General features: G+C 38.2%; 1 protein-coding gene across 3 annotated transcripts in view; it reads left to right on the top strand.

Annotated features, from left to right (window-relative positions):
* Positions 1–16,974, top strand: part of Pcdh15 (protocadherin related 15) — a 1,435,956-nt gene that overhangs the window by 1,136,540 nt on the left and 282,442 nt on the right. For all 3 annotated transcript variants that reach the window (XM_042266444.2, XM_076556997.1, XM_076556998.1), the window contains one exon: positions 13,702–13,895. In XM_042266444.2, coding sequence (XP_042122378.1) covers positions 13,702–13,895 — 194 coding nt within the window. The remainder of the gene's footprint in view (positions 1–13,701; positions 13,896–16,974) is intronic.

Raw genomic sequence — 16,974 nt, 5'->3', positions numbered from 1 at the left:
GTCAAGGTTTTTGAAAACTGGCCAAATGCCTCACACGGTCTTCATGGCGTCCCTGACCCTTCATTTAACGTCGTCTCTGGCCTCCATCCTCAACTGCCCCATTTTCATTTCCTTGAATTACTTCTTCCTCTTGATCTCTTTCTTCCTAGATGGTTTTCATGCTGGGCTGTCTTCTCTGTGCTCTCTCATTTTCTTCTTCTCCTAAGCCATCACCCTTTCGTTTCGGTCGTCCGTGGTTTGCTCCTAAGAATCAAAGCCGCTCCTAACCTTGTGTCTCGGAAGCAGAACACTTCATCGCCAACAATGTGATGTGGTGCAGAAATGTTTCTACCAGACTGTCAGCTGACTCTGTGTGTCCACACACACATATAGATCCGTGTGCACATAGACACACGTACATACATGCACACAGGCATACACATACGTGCACACACATGAACTACAAATACAAGCACATGAATGAACATATGCATGCTTGTATGTTCAAATACAAACACTTCTGCATGTATACACTCACCTATATATCTATACTCACCCACATGCGTAGTACATACACACATACTTGTGCATGTATGTACATAATCACATACCAGTACATGTTCACAGACACACCCACACAAACACCTGTGAATGTACACAAACATGTAAATGTTCATGAACATACAACCTGTGCATGTATATGTATACACACACACACACACACACACATACACATCTGCCCATGTGCACAGACATATACACATGTACTTATACTCCATGTATACCTTACCCTCTATTTAAGATCCAGACAGACCCCTTATAAACATCTGAAATTTTCTTGTTTTCCTCTTTTCCTTGCCTCAGATCCAAACTTTCAGAGTTCATCACCTCTTTCTCTATATTTGCTGCTACAATGTCAGCATGTGCCAGGAATATTTCCTCTGCAAGAAATGCATGCTCTGATGAACCACCATTATCCACTTACACTCTGCAGTATAAACAGGAAGCCATATATTCCCTCTTTTCTTCAGTCTGGGAATTTCTGGGGTCATATGAAAAGGAATATTGCAATTGTGCATGACATACATAAATGTCCTTCACATATTGTGCGGCACTTCTCATACTGAGGGGTTAGTTCCAGCTCACTTATTTCAAGAGCAGACCTATAATTAGTTCATTTGCTTATCCGTAGTACCTGTGTGTGGTAGTTGATTAACAGAGTAGGTGCTGAATATATGTATTTCAGACAAAAGTCAGACAGAAACCAGCGTCTGCAAATGGAGGTGCAAGATGGGAACTTGTTAGCACATCCCCTTTATTTCTAGTCAATCTGTGGACCAGGCACATTTTTCTTTAAAGAGGCATCTTTCAAAGGTAGCAGATAAGGGAATGACAATTATTTTCATGTTTTTATTTAATTAGACCTGATTCTCATCTCTGTAATGATGTAATTAGAAATAAAAGTAAGTTTATATAGAAAACCAGCCAGCAGGGAATGGGAAAGTTTAACTAAGAAAACGATAGTAATTATGTGGTGAAGCATAGCTCAAAAATGTTTGCCCTCAGGGATCAAAAGCTTATTTCCGGCATTTGAGGTCTACAAAAGTTAATTTCCCTTATGTATCTGTTTCTAACACAGATCTTGCTTTGCATTTAAAGATTTATATTGTGTGCATTTCCCTGAACCATGCAGATTATGAAGACAGACTGTTGTTTGTGTCTATATGCCTTCAAGTTTTTCTTAATTATTTAAAAGCCAAGAATTTAAGGTTCATAATTAGTATTTGTAATGTTGTTCCTGGTGTGTGCTGAAAGAACTGTGTGACTGTAAATCATCCAGCAAGAGACTAGAGATAAAAATAAAATTGATTTCCCAGGGATAGAAAAGTTTAAAACAAAGCAAAGGGATTCAGAACTCCAGTCTGCAAATGCCATGTGAGGTTCTGACCCATTTCTCTACTCCCTCGTCTCACCATTGACACCCCCGGCCTGCCAGAAATCAGCCACTTGGCTTGTTGCTTAATAACCTGATGTCCTGTGAGTGAAGGTCTTAAAAGGCAAAGGTGAGAGCCAGCAACCTCCCAAAAAGTGAATCTTCCTTACAAGTTCATTTATCGTAATGTCGCTGTCTCTGTGTCTAAGCCTGTTTGGCCTGTAGGAGCCCAGATCCACCTCTGAGTGCAGTGTTTTTATTAGATGGTGGCTGTCCTAGCCTACAGGAAGTGGATAGGTTGCACATAAAGAGAGAAGCCAGAACTTTCTCAAAGCTTGCAGTTATGAACTACAGCTATGGGTTTATGTGTCGGCCTTATTCTTGAATGTTGTTAACAGACCATCATGAATCTTGATGATGAATGAGTAATGAACCAAACTTTGGGGAGTATTATCTTAAAGTAGCTCTTTAGCCTTCTGTATCTAGGCAGGAATGTAAATGTTATTCCCAGAGAAAATTATTTTGGTCTTCAGTGAGTAATGAACCAAACTTTGGGGAGTATTATCTTAAAGTATACTCTACTGTGTCTAGGCTGGAATCTAAATGTTACACCCAGACAGAATTCTTTTGGTCTTCAGTCTGGGCTGACCATGAACTCACTGTAGCAGATTGTGTCATTGATTTCCTGATCCTCATGGCTCCACATATCAAATGCTGGGATTACAGAGAGGTGCCACCATGTTGAGTTCCTGTAGTGCTGACAGGGAATACAAGGCTTAGAGCATGCTAGACAAGCACTCTATGAGCTTAGCCATATCTCCAGCTATTCATTATGTTGCCTTACTCTGTTCATTCCCCTCATTGACAAAATTATCTGGACAGATGCATCAATGCATGTGTCTACAGTTGTAGTGATCTGTCTTCTTTCTGTCTGCCTTTATCTCTGACCTGTGTGACCTGAACTTCACTCATGCCGCACTGCTACATTCATGTGGAACCACACATCCCATCAGACATCATTAAATGTCAAACTCGCAAGCTTTTCTTTTAGTCCTCAATCTGTGTGACACTTGTTAAGGATCAGGTAGATAGGAGATCTTCCTGGATAATTAGAACTCTGTGACTCTGTCAGGATGCTCAACACTCAAAGGCAGGTGCGAATACACCTTCTTGCAGAGACAGATGTTATGAACACAGGTGTAATGACTGCCTGAGGCGTCCGGACACCATTTCTACTTGGAGAGAGGTTCAAAATGGTAGGAGAGTGAAATATTTGCTTTCCTTTTACTATATTCAATATATATTGCCTTGTTCTCCCAACACTGTTATTGTTAAGGGCTTTTCTGTTGTTTTATAGCAGACTTTGGTTCTTGTATGACAACACTTCTGTTAAAGAGTTTTTACTTAGCCATCACCTTTCCCAGGGTTCCTGCTTTGCTTAGCTTTTGAATCTGCATGTTTCACAATGCAGTACCTAGTACAAGTGAAGACTGCTATGTGCATGTCAGTTAATCTGTCAATTGGTCTGGGAAGAATTACCTTGGATAGAAAAGCAGTTTAGATTTGGCTTTTCAAATCTGGAGTTTCCTCAAAAAACAGTAAAATATCCTGGTACAGGTGGGCTGTTGATGCTTGTGAGAGGGATTTGATGAAAGCCTAGTTTAACAACTCTTTATTTAATATAATAAAAAATATAAGCTGAATGTGAGAGAATTTAAGAGCATCTGAGATCTTCAGATCTCTGTCTCCAGTCTCAGAGTCAGTAAAAATGTGGTGATATATTGTGTCCCCCAATATATTGTGCATCCTAATAAACGTATCTGGGGTCAGAGGACAGAACAGCCACTAGATAGACATAGAGGCCAGAAAATGGTTGCACACACACCTTTAATCCTAGCATTCTGGAGGTAGAGATCCATCTGAACTTTGTGAGTTCAAAGCCACACTGGAAACAGCCAGGCATGGCGACACATGCCTTTAATCCCAGGAAGTGATGGCAGGAAGCAGAAAGGTATTTAAGGCGTGAGGACCAGGAACTAAAAGCCTGTTAAGCTTTTAGGCTTTTAAGCAGCAGTTCAGCTGAGATCCATTTGGAGGAGGACTCAGAGGCTTCCAGTTTGAGAAAACAAGATCAATTGAGGAATTGGTGGGGTGAGGTTAGTTGTGGCTTGTGTTCTGTTCTCTGATCTTCCAGCATTCACCTCAATAAATGGCCCTGAGTTTGTTTTTATTAGTAAGACCTTTTAAGATTCGTGTTACATAAGTATTTTGTGAATCAGTAAAATTCTAATACATGATTTTGAAATTGTCAGAGAAAAGGAAGCAAGCACTTAAAATAACCCCACAGTATAATGTCTTCTCATAATTTCATTACTTGTTTGCTTTTTCTGACAGTTCCTAAGACATGAGTGGCATGTGCTAACTTATACTTAAGCATTTAACTCATGATAGATGTATAACTGGGTGCTGTACATTGTTATACTCTAATGAGGAGTGCATCATCTTTGATTGTTACAATATACTGAACAGTTGAGGCATAGAATATAGCCTGGTATACGTTTAAGCTTCAGAGACTCAACTTGTCCGATCAGCAGAAATGATATTGAATCCAAAGACTCCAACTTGGAGATCGCTGGTGTTTCAGATCCAGGACAAAGTTCATGTAGCTTCAAGAAAAGTTGCAAGACCATATATCTCATATATGAATGGCAATAAGACCTCTAGGTGATACTTTTTTGTTCTTCTAAGATGTATAGACACAGAATGTAAGGTCTTTTTATTATTATTTCTATCACCACAAAATTAAGTCTGTGATGTCTGGAGCATAAAAGTAGATCGTACAATAGTATCATCCCACAATACATTTCAACCAGAAAACAATTGGAATTTCCTGCAATAAGCACACTATCACCCTCAGGCAGCTTTCATTTAGTTTTATAATATTTACACTTTGCCGGAAAAAAAAAATGTTTCTCTCTCCTACTGGTTATAGCTTTATTGGTATTGGCAGAAACCATCAATGTATTTCTTTCCCAATTGCAGCATACCTTCTTCTCCTGGGGTCTCTGTCTGCATGGATAATTATCAACCTTATGAGGCTTGGTTATTTTCCCAGCTCACATTTATGTCCTGGAGATCAACATCTATTCATTTTTATTAGCTGCATAAGGAAAAATGAATCCTTTATTACAACAAAGAGTTGAGGCACATACTATAGACCTTTAGCACAACATCCTTCAGTTATTGAACGCACCATGTGATTTTTCTCAACTTTACCAGCAAATGACTTTTAAAGTATCTCTCGGGTGATTCTGGTTTTTGTCTGTTGGGTTGGCATAATCAGACATCATCCTGCATGTATAAAATTTTGTTATCTAGAGAGACAGAGAATCAGTACTGTAGTACAAGCCATTTTTGTCTAAGGAGGACTCAGTGTGGAATGGTCCAAGCCACACCAGAGGTGTCTGTGCCAATGAGCACATCCCAGTGCAGAACTCATAGGAAAAGTGCAGGTGGGCATTTCTCCTTCCAGATACTAGTAAAGAAATGTCAGCCCTCTGCCATCAAATAGCTATGAACTGTGAACTTGCTTCTAGCTGCCCTTTCATAAGGAAGAGCATGCTCTCATCTGTTCCTAGCTTGCTGAAAATTTATCATGAACTAGATATTGAGTTCTGTTAACTAATCTTCCTGTATTTATTGAAACTATCATATTATCTGATTTTTCATTGACATCATTATTATGTACAATGTTAGAAGATCTCTTTATATTTAATTATTAGAGTACTTTTTGCAGAGTAGTTCGTTAAAGAGAAGTGTTAGTTTTTTTTTAATCTTCCACAACAACATGCATATGTTTTACTCCTGGATTTTATTGTTTGTGAGAAGTAGTCATATAACTTAATGTTATTTCTTTTTTGTAAATTGAATTTTTATTCCTCTTGCTTTCAAAGTTTTCTCTTCTTTTTCCACAATCTATGAAGTATGGATCCATCTGTGTTTTTATACTGTTTGGGATACTTAAACTTTTGAATATTCACGATATTTCTTTGCTGAGCTCAATTCACATAAACTCTCCCATGCTCTATTGCACTGATTTTTTTTTTTTTAGACCCTACCACTGACCTGGCTAGCCAAACGTTAGCAAGAATCCCAGGTCAGAGAGAGATTGATTCCATCCTGGAAATCTGATCAAGGTCTCCAACTCCTGCCCCTGTCACCTGGTCAAAGATCCCCTACTTTTGATGTCTCCTGTTAATAAGTTTCCAGCTTTTGTATTCTTCCCTCTTCGACTCTAAATTCCTTCTTGCTGTCACTTGGAGTTGAGCTGAGCTGAGTTGGCCTTCTCTTACCAACTGTAGAAGTCTCCAAAACTGTCCCAAGAATTCTAGGTAAAGATCCATCTCATTCTAACACCTGATGTAGTTTTTGTTTTCCTTAATAATATCTGATTTATTATTTGTTCATTTATATGTTTAACTTGAACATTATATTTACTCTAGAGTTTCAATTTTGATCCTCAAAAATTATTTTAAAAAACATATCTAGATTCATCTGCCTGATGTGGTTTTGCTTCAGCTTGTGTAACTCATGATGTCTGCATGGTTTGGTCATCAACTCTTATTTACAGTCTTTAATGTCACTTTTCATGAGAAGTTTCTGCATCTGCTTTACTTCAGGGCATGGGATTTTCAGTCATCTCGGGGGAGGGAGTTTATCTGCTATGGTAAACCACCATTGCCTAAAGTCTTGTCTCCAACAGCCTTGACTTTGCTAGAAAAGATTAATTTCAGTTGGGAAATATCAGTCATGCCAGATGTAAAGGTAGGAACAGAATTTGGAAGATGGAAAATCCTCTGAAGGGAAAAGATACAGAATATTACTGTACTCTTGTTTCAATGAAGAAAGTATATCTCTTTTTAGTGACGCAATCAGAATGGATAATTTCAAGGGTTAAGTATCTGTTAAATGGTTTTTTGTAAAGGGGAAATTTTGAGTTTTAAGATAACCACAATCTAGTATAATAATTTTATAACTCAAACTTTATATTATGAAGTAATGTATGCCTAACTAAACTATACAATAATAGAGTGTTGACATACAAAATTTTGCTCTATTGAATTAAAATAAACAAAGAAACTACTGTCTGAGAAAGTTAGAACATCACAAATCCCTTAATGTAAAGGCAATTCTGTGACCTACAATGTTATTCCTGAGGAATTATTTTCCTTATTTTCTCACAAACAGACCAAACAAGAAACAATGGATGAAATACGGAATTCTTGTCTATTAAAATTCAAAACAGAAAATGGAGTCTCAGCATGACTTAGTTGGAAGCAGGCAGAAACACAATACAATCTTTTTGTCTACCTCTGTCCCTTTTGGTCTATTGTTTGATTGAAATTTGTCTCCTGTTAAGATTCAAATAAATCATGTTCTGAGGGGATCTGAAATTCTAAGAAAAATAGAAGCATCCTCAGTGAAAATCACATATTATAGATATAAAAAATCTTTTAGATTTTATGTTAATATTCTAACAGTTTGTCTCTACTAGTTAGGAGTCTCTCAACTTCATCGTTAATAATAACCATTTGTGCTACACAATTTAGAAAATACTTTTTTATCACAACAAACAACTATAAGAATTTGCAAGTTCACAGCAAATAATCTTCATTCTTTGTTGTCTGTTTACTTTTCATAATTTGTTCAGAACTTCTCCTCTCTGTATCTATTCGGTAACCTAAATCAGGTGTGTAAAGTTTTGATTCATATTTTAGAGTTTAAAGGACTTTGTCCATCATTTCATCCTCATAGGTAAGTCCTATGGGGTCTGGACAGATGACTCAGCACTTAAGAGTACTTGCTGCTCTTGCAGGAGACTCAAATCTAGTTCCCAGCACTGAAATGGCAGCTTTGGATTTCAATTCCAGGGTATCTGTTACCCTCTTCTGGCCTCCAAAAGCACCACGCATGTATGTGGTACACATATATACATGGAAGCAAGTACTGAGAAGATTAAAAACAAATTAAAATCTTATTAAAAATGGCCCATATGTGTCAATGAAAAGACTCAGCCATTACTAATGGCACCTACCATCAAGCGAGAGCACTAGAGTTCAATCTATGAATCCCATATTGTGAAAAGAAGAGAACCTAATCCTAAAGGCTGCCCTCTGACCTCCACATGCATGGCACAGCACACGTACCCACACATATACACTCACATATGCATACAAATAATTAAATAAAGGTAAAGTTAAAAAATAAACATTAAAATAATCCCCTTCCATTATTTGCCTCTTGCAGCCATATTTCCAAACTAAAAGCATGTCAGTCTCCCCAGATTTCCAAACCCAAAATACCAAAACCAACACTAAACAACCATGATGGAGGAAACAGTAGAGACTCTTCTGCACGTTGTGCATGTCTCATTAGACTCCTGTGTGTTGCACGTGTGGTTTGAGAGTCCCCTGTGTGCTGCACATGTCATATGAATCAACCCTTTCCTCTTTTACTTCTGGCACAGGGGTTTTCAAAGACTTACTGCAGTCTAGGGAATGTTTCGTCAGCATGCTGTCAGTACTATCTATGGGTTCATTGTGAGCTTCAATTTACAGTTTGGTGTCGGCCTCTCCAGAAGTGTTCAGAGCAGTCAATGCATTGCTTCTTGATGGAAATAAGTCCTTAGAAATGCTTCATTAGATATTTGTCATTGTGAAAACACCATAGGCCACATGAGCAAACAACACAGGGCAAAGGCAAGTGTGTGACATGCACACATGTGAGGCTGTGCTGGCAATGTGATACAGAAGGAACACACTCTATAGTAAGGGTGATGAGGCGTGATATGTATAAGCAATGGATAAGAACACTCTGGCATTTCTGAACAGAGTGTTCACACCAGCATCATCCCCGTATAGCAATGCTCTGTGTGACAAGTACAGTGGCTCCATCATCACTTGTCTCCGTAGGTCCATTATAATCTCATGAAATCCCCTTCATGGATGCAGCTCCCTTACACTGCACATGGGACACAATAGGATGTCTTGTTCTTTATATCTTGTTCTTTATCCTTTTCCTCCTGTCATATCTGCATCTTTCAGACAATGTCTGGAATCTAGTCTATGCCTAAGCAACTTTGTATCTACCCTGTCACTTGGTAGCCTCTTATTATGTTGGTTTTAAAATATAGAGATTACAAAATGTCAACATGAATTTATTTGGGTTTTTTTGCATATTTTTTCCTTACTCAACAGTATATTCCCTAAGAATAGCACCCTGTATCATTTATGAACTTTTGTATTTTGGTTTTCATGTAGCTCCTTCTGCATTGCCTTGGAGCTTTGCAGTATTCATGACTCACGCTGAAGTGAATGATTCCTCTAGATTATGACTCTCTCTCTCTCTCAATGAAGTTTACAATTTAATTCTGTTAATATCACTATCACATGGCCTTGTGTAGCGTACTTTTATAACTCTCTTCCCATGAAATAATGGAGTATTTTCCAGAATTATTGAATTCAAGTTGACATATTTTAGGATATCATCCATCTACAATTTATTTTGTAAATTTATCTTCATTGTAAAAAGAGCCATAATTGAGCATTAATGAACAAATATTGTTCTAAATGCCACCAAATCTTACCCAAATGGCTCTATTATTTTCTCTACATCTGGTTCAAATAGTCAACTGTGATAATAAAGAGAACATTAACAGATATCGTAAGAAGTAAGGCACTTTAAAAATGTGTTCAATTTAAAATTTAGATAAATATAATTTTAAAATATAAAAATGAATACAGAGAAAAAGTCTGCTATTTGCATTTCATCACTCATTATCTTACAATTTCTCAGTAAAAGTAATGCTACTATCTTCATATTAAGACTTCTGACCATTATAATGATTAATTAACCATAGATGGTTAGATGACTTTGTGATCACATTTACCACATACCATGATATCAGGACACAATCATACTACACAAAGGTCATGGCATGAGCCAAGAACATAACTGTTATGGACATATTAAGTTATGTATTGTTGCCCTTGTTCATTTTCATGATATATATAATTTTAATCATATGTACACCAAATTATGCACAGGGATAAGATAAAGTTCAGTGGAGGATACAATTTTGTCTTACTTGCCCCAAAACCAGTTCAAGCCAGATTCTCTTTTCTGGTCTCCTATTAGGACATAAGGAAAGTAAAATGGAGGCAGGGATCTGAAGTCACTAGATGCTTGTTTGGAGAGGCATGTGTGTGCATAGTGCATGAAGGCTAGTGAGCAAGGGTGCCAAATGCATTATGGGGAGAGAGGTATGTGCCCAGCACAAACCAAGAAGAAGAGTACATATGACAAACTTATTCCTCATGATAGTATGCCTCATAACCAGTTACAAAAGTCTCTTCATATATGATTTAAAATTATTATTCATAAAGTGGCATACTTTCAATTTCAATTAGCTTTTTTGAAGGTAGAGTTTTGATTTATGTATCAAGAGATTTCAGTATCATTCAACCTTGGACATAACTGTATATGAGGCCATCAGTATCTATGACACTTGCTTTAATTCTTGGACCTGCATTATCTGTGTGGAAGTTTATCTCAGCTTAGGGTAGACAGGGCCAACAGAAATAGCCACAATTCCAGTACTGTACAGCCTCCTTACAGGAGCCAAGTGTCAACATCACACACATATGGATTGAGAATTGCTAAACTACTCAATGTAAACAAAGTCTCTCATTATCACTAACCCAGGATGCCCAGGAAGGCATAGCATCAATGATCAAATCAGGCTGGGACCTCTAGAATACATACATTTTAAAAATAGCGGAACAAAATTATGGAAGGGTATGCTTAAACTTCATGGAAAGGACTGTAATACAATATGGAAAAGAAATAAATAGCTCAGTATTTATCATTTAGTTATTAAAAACATTTAAAGCATTAAAAAGGCAGGATTCATTTTCATTTCATTGGAGATGTTACACTAGCGTCTTCTATAGTCAGTCATTTCCACAGCTACTTTTAATTTATGAGGTAGTTCTCCCCATCTCATGATAGAATATGTGTTTCCTACACCCTCACCTAATGACTTTGGACACAAGTCACTGTATTGTAATGGCACTGAGTACTTCAGCTGTCAAGATGTCATTGATACTTCTATCCAACCCCACAATGTAGACTACAGCTGGGCCATCCACAGCAAACCTTCACTGAGAATTTAAAAGAAATGTGTTGAGTCATCAGTTTTATACAGGAAAAGTATTGGTATTGATTGGGTACTCAGAGGAGTAGTTCAATATTAATCCTACCGGGGAAACCAACCCAATTTAATCCTAGACTACTGATAATTTCTTCAAAAGAAATGCTTGGTAATGTGCAAAATGATGTTAATTCTTACAACTCAAAACTAAGAGAATGAGACAATCAAGATTGTTTGAAACTGTTTAATTCTCTTAAACATACTCTCATCACTTTCATTTGCTTGTTAAACTTTCCACAGGCTGATAGTTTCTGAGGGGTTAGTTGCAGTGTTAGCAGAATAGGTGAGCTCATCTCTGGTAAACTGGTGGCAGATTTAGGTGAGTTCTTAACACTTGTGTTCCGTAGCACTGTTTGATATTTATAGCACCTCCCACATGGGTGCCTTCTTCAATTTAATTATCTTCTATCCCCGCCTCCCTTCCAACCTCATTTATAAAAATGTTAAATAAGACCATCCATAATACCTGTGTCCCCAAAGCACACTCCCAGCTCCTCTTCATAAATGGATGCACTGCCATTTATCATTAAATCTCTTTAGCCAATTTAATTCCCAAGAAAAATGTTAATATTGAATCCACTTTGAGCTAAGTTTTAATTAAGATTTCCTAAGACATTTTGTGTAAGTGATTTACTATAATCAAAACTGATATCTCCTCCTCATTACCCGCCCTCTACGGTTCTAATTTTATCCTCACACCAAAGATCATGACTTCTTATGACAGGACCAGTTCACCCCAAATACACATCATTCATTTGACTCTTTCTACAAATAGATCCCGTCTCCTTTGCCTTTAGGTGTATGGTCTGTCGTGCCTACGTAAGTCCCAGAATCATTTCAGGAAATGTCTTCCCTGTGGCAGCCACATCTCTCTACCTAAAATACCAATGTCTGGATGTAGCATCCTTAATGCCAGTCTCTCAACTTCCTTTGGTCTTCTCTATTTTTGTTGCTGCTATTTCTGTGCCCATGACCACTCCAAGTGCAGTGAATAATTAAAAGTATAATTAGAGGACCAGCAAGATGGATGGATCAGTGGGTAAAGGCATCTTGTGTCAAGCCCGACAGCCTGGATTTCATCCTGGAACCCATGTGATAGGAGGAGAAAACAAACTACTGAAAGTTGTCCTCTAACCTACACACACACAAACCACAGTTATAAAGTAGATTTTTTTTATGTGTATGAGTGTTTTCATTTCATGCTGCATGTACATCATTTACATGCGTGGTACATGCATCCGATCCGCAGGTACTAGAATGATGGTTGTTAGCCATCATGTGGGTGCTGGGAGTTGAACCCAGGTCTTCGGGAAGAGTAACAACTGCACCTAACCACGGAGTCATCTCTCCAGTCCCGTATAAAATGGAATCAGAGTTAGAACATGTGCCATGTGTCTCCTCAATCAGTCAGAAATGGATATGTGAAAATTCTTTGCATTTTTCTGGTGATAGTAAACATGAGCCATCTGTTAACACTGGCTCTCTTGGGTAAATCTGAAACATTCACATTTTCACCAGCAATGTGCACCAGGCTTCACCAAATCCCCAAGGGACTCTGAACTTGGAAGATCTGGGACTTCAGTGTGATAGGTATTAGCAGAGCACAAGGGAAAGTGACCAAAGAAGAGGCTAACTGGTTAAAGGGATGTGCTGTCCTTATCCAAAAGACAATTTCAGCTTTCCTTCCTGGGTACAGTGAGGCCGTGTACTTATTCCCTCCATATTCTACACTGGGTGAACATAGGATTGTGTGAAAGCTTATGAAGAGGATGTTAGTAACATCTCCTACCAGGATTATTTCTTCCCTTCTTTGTAAATCTATATCTATCAAAAAGTGGAGGAACTTTGTTCAACACTATCGCTTTAATATTGCTTTATGGGATTAACAATGGTCATTCTCCTCTCACAGGCAATAAATAAATACCAGTTGCCTACAAGTGATTTTAAATGTGTGCACATCAAGTCTTCAGGTGCTTATGTGCCGTCATCTCCGTGGCTCTGAAAGCAATTCTCTTTTCTTAAAAGAAAATGGTTTTTGTCGCGTGGGCTTTACCAGTCCATCATAAGCCAGTGGGAAGAGGTTAAGGCAGGAGAGCACTGTAGATGGGAAAACAGGCCAACAGAAGCAGAGTGGAAATAAAACAAACTTTGCCCTTTCATTTTGTCCTGGTCTCAGACCACAGTGATATGTGTTCATGTGTCAAGAATGGCAGGTAAGATAAAGAATAAATTCTTAAATTTTATGTTAAGGCTTTCTTTCCTTTTTCCTTTCATTAAATTAGAATAAATACAGTCTTCAATATTGAAAAACTGTTCTGAACATCACAAGGGACGAAACAACAATACTGGTTCCTGTAGTGACTCGGTGTTACAACAAAACGCAAAAGCAGTGCACACATTTGCACACCAAATGCACGCTGTATTATCTTCATCTTTGAAATCAGTTCCCTTGGGGAAGCCACACAGTGGCAAAAGGCTGAATCCTAACAAGATTTGTGTTGTGATTTTTCAATTCCAGCTGACGGCAGTAGATGCTGATGAAGGCTCCAATGGGGAGATCTCCTATGAAATTCTGGTGGGCGCCCAAGGAGACTTCGTCATCAACAGGACCACCGGGCTGGTGAGCATTGCCCCAGGAGTGGAGCTGGTCGTGGGACGGACGTATGCACTTACAGTGCAGGCCTCGGACAACGCCCCACCTGCAGAGAGAAGGTGACTCCCACTAGGTCCCATAGTTCTTCGAAAAATTATTCTATTTGTACACTATCAATACTAAAAGGGACTACTATAAAAAACAGTCACATTTTTGTTATTTTCAGTTAAAAGTTCATAAAAGGCCTTTAATATTCTTCAGTTTATTTTATATTACATAACTTATTCTTTAGTTGAAGACATTATCATGCTGAATAGATCTGGCCTGATTTACATGTGTCAAGATATTACAGTTACTATGATGTAAGGGTTTTAAATCACCCCATGGATTGTGGCACTGCCCCTTCTTTGTAATAGGCTCACCTCCAGTGAGCAACCAGGACATCACTCACAAAGGGAATTATTGATGTGTTGACTTTGTATGTATGTATGCTGTTTTCTTACTGTATTCACATATTTATAATATACTTTATAAATGAAGAGCAGTAACACAGTAATGGTAATGATGAAATCCAATTATTGTAGTGACATAATAGTCCAGCATTGCCAGCATCACACACTTACACTTTGGGGTCTTTATTAAATAAAAGAAAGGCTGCTTGAAACAAGGTCCCACCAACAGAAAGCTGTTATATGAGTGAGAGGATGCATCATATAGGCAGCAGGGTTTTAGGGAAAGTGACTGATTGACAGCCAAGGCAGAAAAGAGAGGGGAGACTTCATCGTGCTAGTCAGAATGATATGCAATTTAAAACTTAGCAAATCTTTATTCCATTTTTTTTCATTGAATACTTTGGGACCACAGTCGGTCATGAGTGACTGAAAACACAGAGAGCAAAGCTCAGGGTGGGGCTACTGCTACACTTAATGAGTAATAGCAGAGAATACTCAGCTTGTTTTTTTCCTGTGTGCAGATTGCTCAACTCTGCCTGAACAAGCTAGTTCAGTAAAAGGATTTTACTCAAGTAAAATAGCATTCAAATCATCATCCTCAGAGGGGAGTGTCTGTCCTCTCGGTGACATCAGCTTTCTTTATTTGTTTTTAAATGAGTTGGATGCTAAAAGATTGCCTTATACTATGTCATCAGACATCACATGTGGAAGGCAGCCATGCCCACTACAATATCACCAATATACTCTTCAGACACCACTTGGGAACGGCAGAGAATAAAATCTACACACCCCCTTTCTACCTGCAAGGATAATGTAATGTTTGTTGCTGGACAATAATATTCACTGTTTTCTGGAGGGAAATTAAGCCTTCAAATTGAGTTGGTGAGTGAACTGAAGAGTTGGGAGGCTTTGCTTTCAATGTTTCCTTTGAAAGGAAGATGGCATTTGAAAGTTACCAACATAAAAGTATAGACAGCTATGGACTGACACCACCAGCAACAATGGAATATACATGTCCATAAGTAGCAGCCTTGAAAAATTTGGCAGCAACAATTAGAATTGGGGGCATTCTCTGTATTATTTCTTTTTTCAGTTTGACAGCTTGGGTTTGTACATTCAGATGGTATTAAGACTCAGACCCAGTATAAAATGACTTCAGGCTTCTGTTACTCCTGTCCTAGTGAAGTGTCCACAAGTTCAGAGTGACAGCAGTAGAAATCCATTGCTGGATTCTTAGAGTTTTTTCTTTTCTTTTCGTTTCGTTTCGCTTCGTTTCATTTCGTTTCGTTTCGTTTTGTTTTGTATGGGGCTTTGATGTGAGCAAACATGCAGACAGAAGTTAAAGGGTTAAAAATGCCCTAAGATTAAAGCATCACTTACTCTAGTGGTGTCTATTAGTTAATATTAAGTTCATTCAATTAAGTTGAGTGAATATTCTTTAATCCTGGAATGAATTATTACTATTATCTGGTATGGAAACAGTGCTGATCCCAACAGCTCCTCATTCAATGACAATAAAATGACTGACATACGATATATCATCCTCATATAATCTTATTTTTTTTGTCATGGAATCCAACTTAGTACTTAATTAAACTATGACAAAGTAATGTTCCCCAACAGAAAATTTTCCATTGTGAACATATGCCCTTTAAAATAATTGTACAGGGTGATAAAGACATAACAGAAGGCCATCCATCTGTTTTGACAAAAATATAGTGGATTCCTAAAATTGCTCATGTTCTGGGGGAGACGCTGGAAATAAACGTAAAGAAAGGCCTGGTGGGATACTGGTCTTGCACTGGCTATAAACGTCTGTGCAGGCATCGTGGGAAAGGTCAGGGAAGAAACAGGGAGGAGGCTTGGAACATTTATTCCAATCAGTGCCCTGCTTCAAATGTGTTGACTGCCCCACTGTTGAGATAAAGTTCACGCTTGATGGAGTAGAATGGTTGTACACTCCAGTTTCAGTAGCTCCCTCTGTTCCTTGCCTACTCCTTCTCCCTGGTTGTGCAAATTTTACCCTTTTCATGCTTATTCTTTCATGAAGTTACACAAATGCTCCCCTTTGTCTGTGAGGCCTTGTGTGTTACATATGTAAAAAGGTTGTCCATCTAAACCTCTGCCCCCATCTTCTTCTGATGTTGCTGGAGTTATCTCCAGTCCACCCAGGCCTGCAGCCACTCAGACCCAAATAAACACACAGACGCTTATATTATTTAAACTGTTTGGCCTAATGGCTTAGGCTTCTTGCTATCCAGTTCTTATATCTTAAATTAACCTATTTCTATTCATCTATAAGTTGCCTCGTGGCTTGTGGCTTACTGGTACTTTACATCTCACTTCTCCTGGCAGCGATGGTTGGCAGCATCTCCTGACTCAGCCTTCCACTCCCCAGAATTCTCTTCTCTGCTTATCCCACCTACATTTCCTGCCTGGCTCCCAGCCAATCAGCGTTTTATTTATCAATCAATCAGAACAACACGTTCACAGCATACAGAACATCCCACAGCATTCTGATAGGTGTTCTCTTGTGTTGGACTGAAATATGAAGTGTATGCTTCTGTAGATGTCTGCATTTTCTGCCAAGATAGTCAAATGGAATCAATAAGCTATGAATATAGATTTTGTAGCAAGTTATTAATGTGGAGGGGAGAAAGGAAAACACACTGTGATTTCTCTGTTTGAAGTCTTGCAGAGAAAATAATAAAAATAACTCTGTCATAGAAACAAGTAGTCATATATA

The sequence above is a fragment of the Peromyscus maniculatus genome, chromosome 21 (assembly GCF_049852395.1).
Source record: "Peromyscus maniculatus bairdii isolate BWxNUB_F1_BW_parent chromosome 21, HU_Pman_BW_mat_3.1, whole genome shotgun sequence".
Taxonomy (NCBI): domain Eukaryota; kingdom Metazoa; phylum Chordata; class Mammalia; order Rodentia; family Cricetidae; genus Peromyscus; species Peromyscus maniculatus.
The sequence above is the reverse complement of the archived record's forward strand: the minus strand, read 5'-3'. Positions and strand labels throughout refer to the sequence as shown.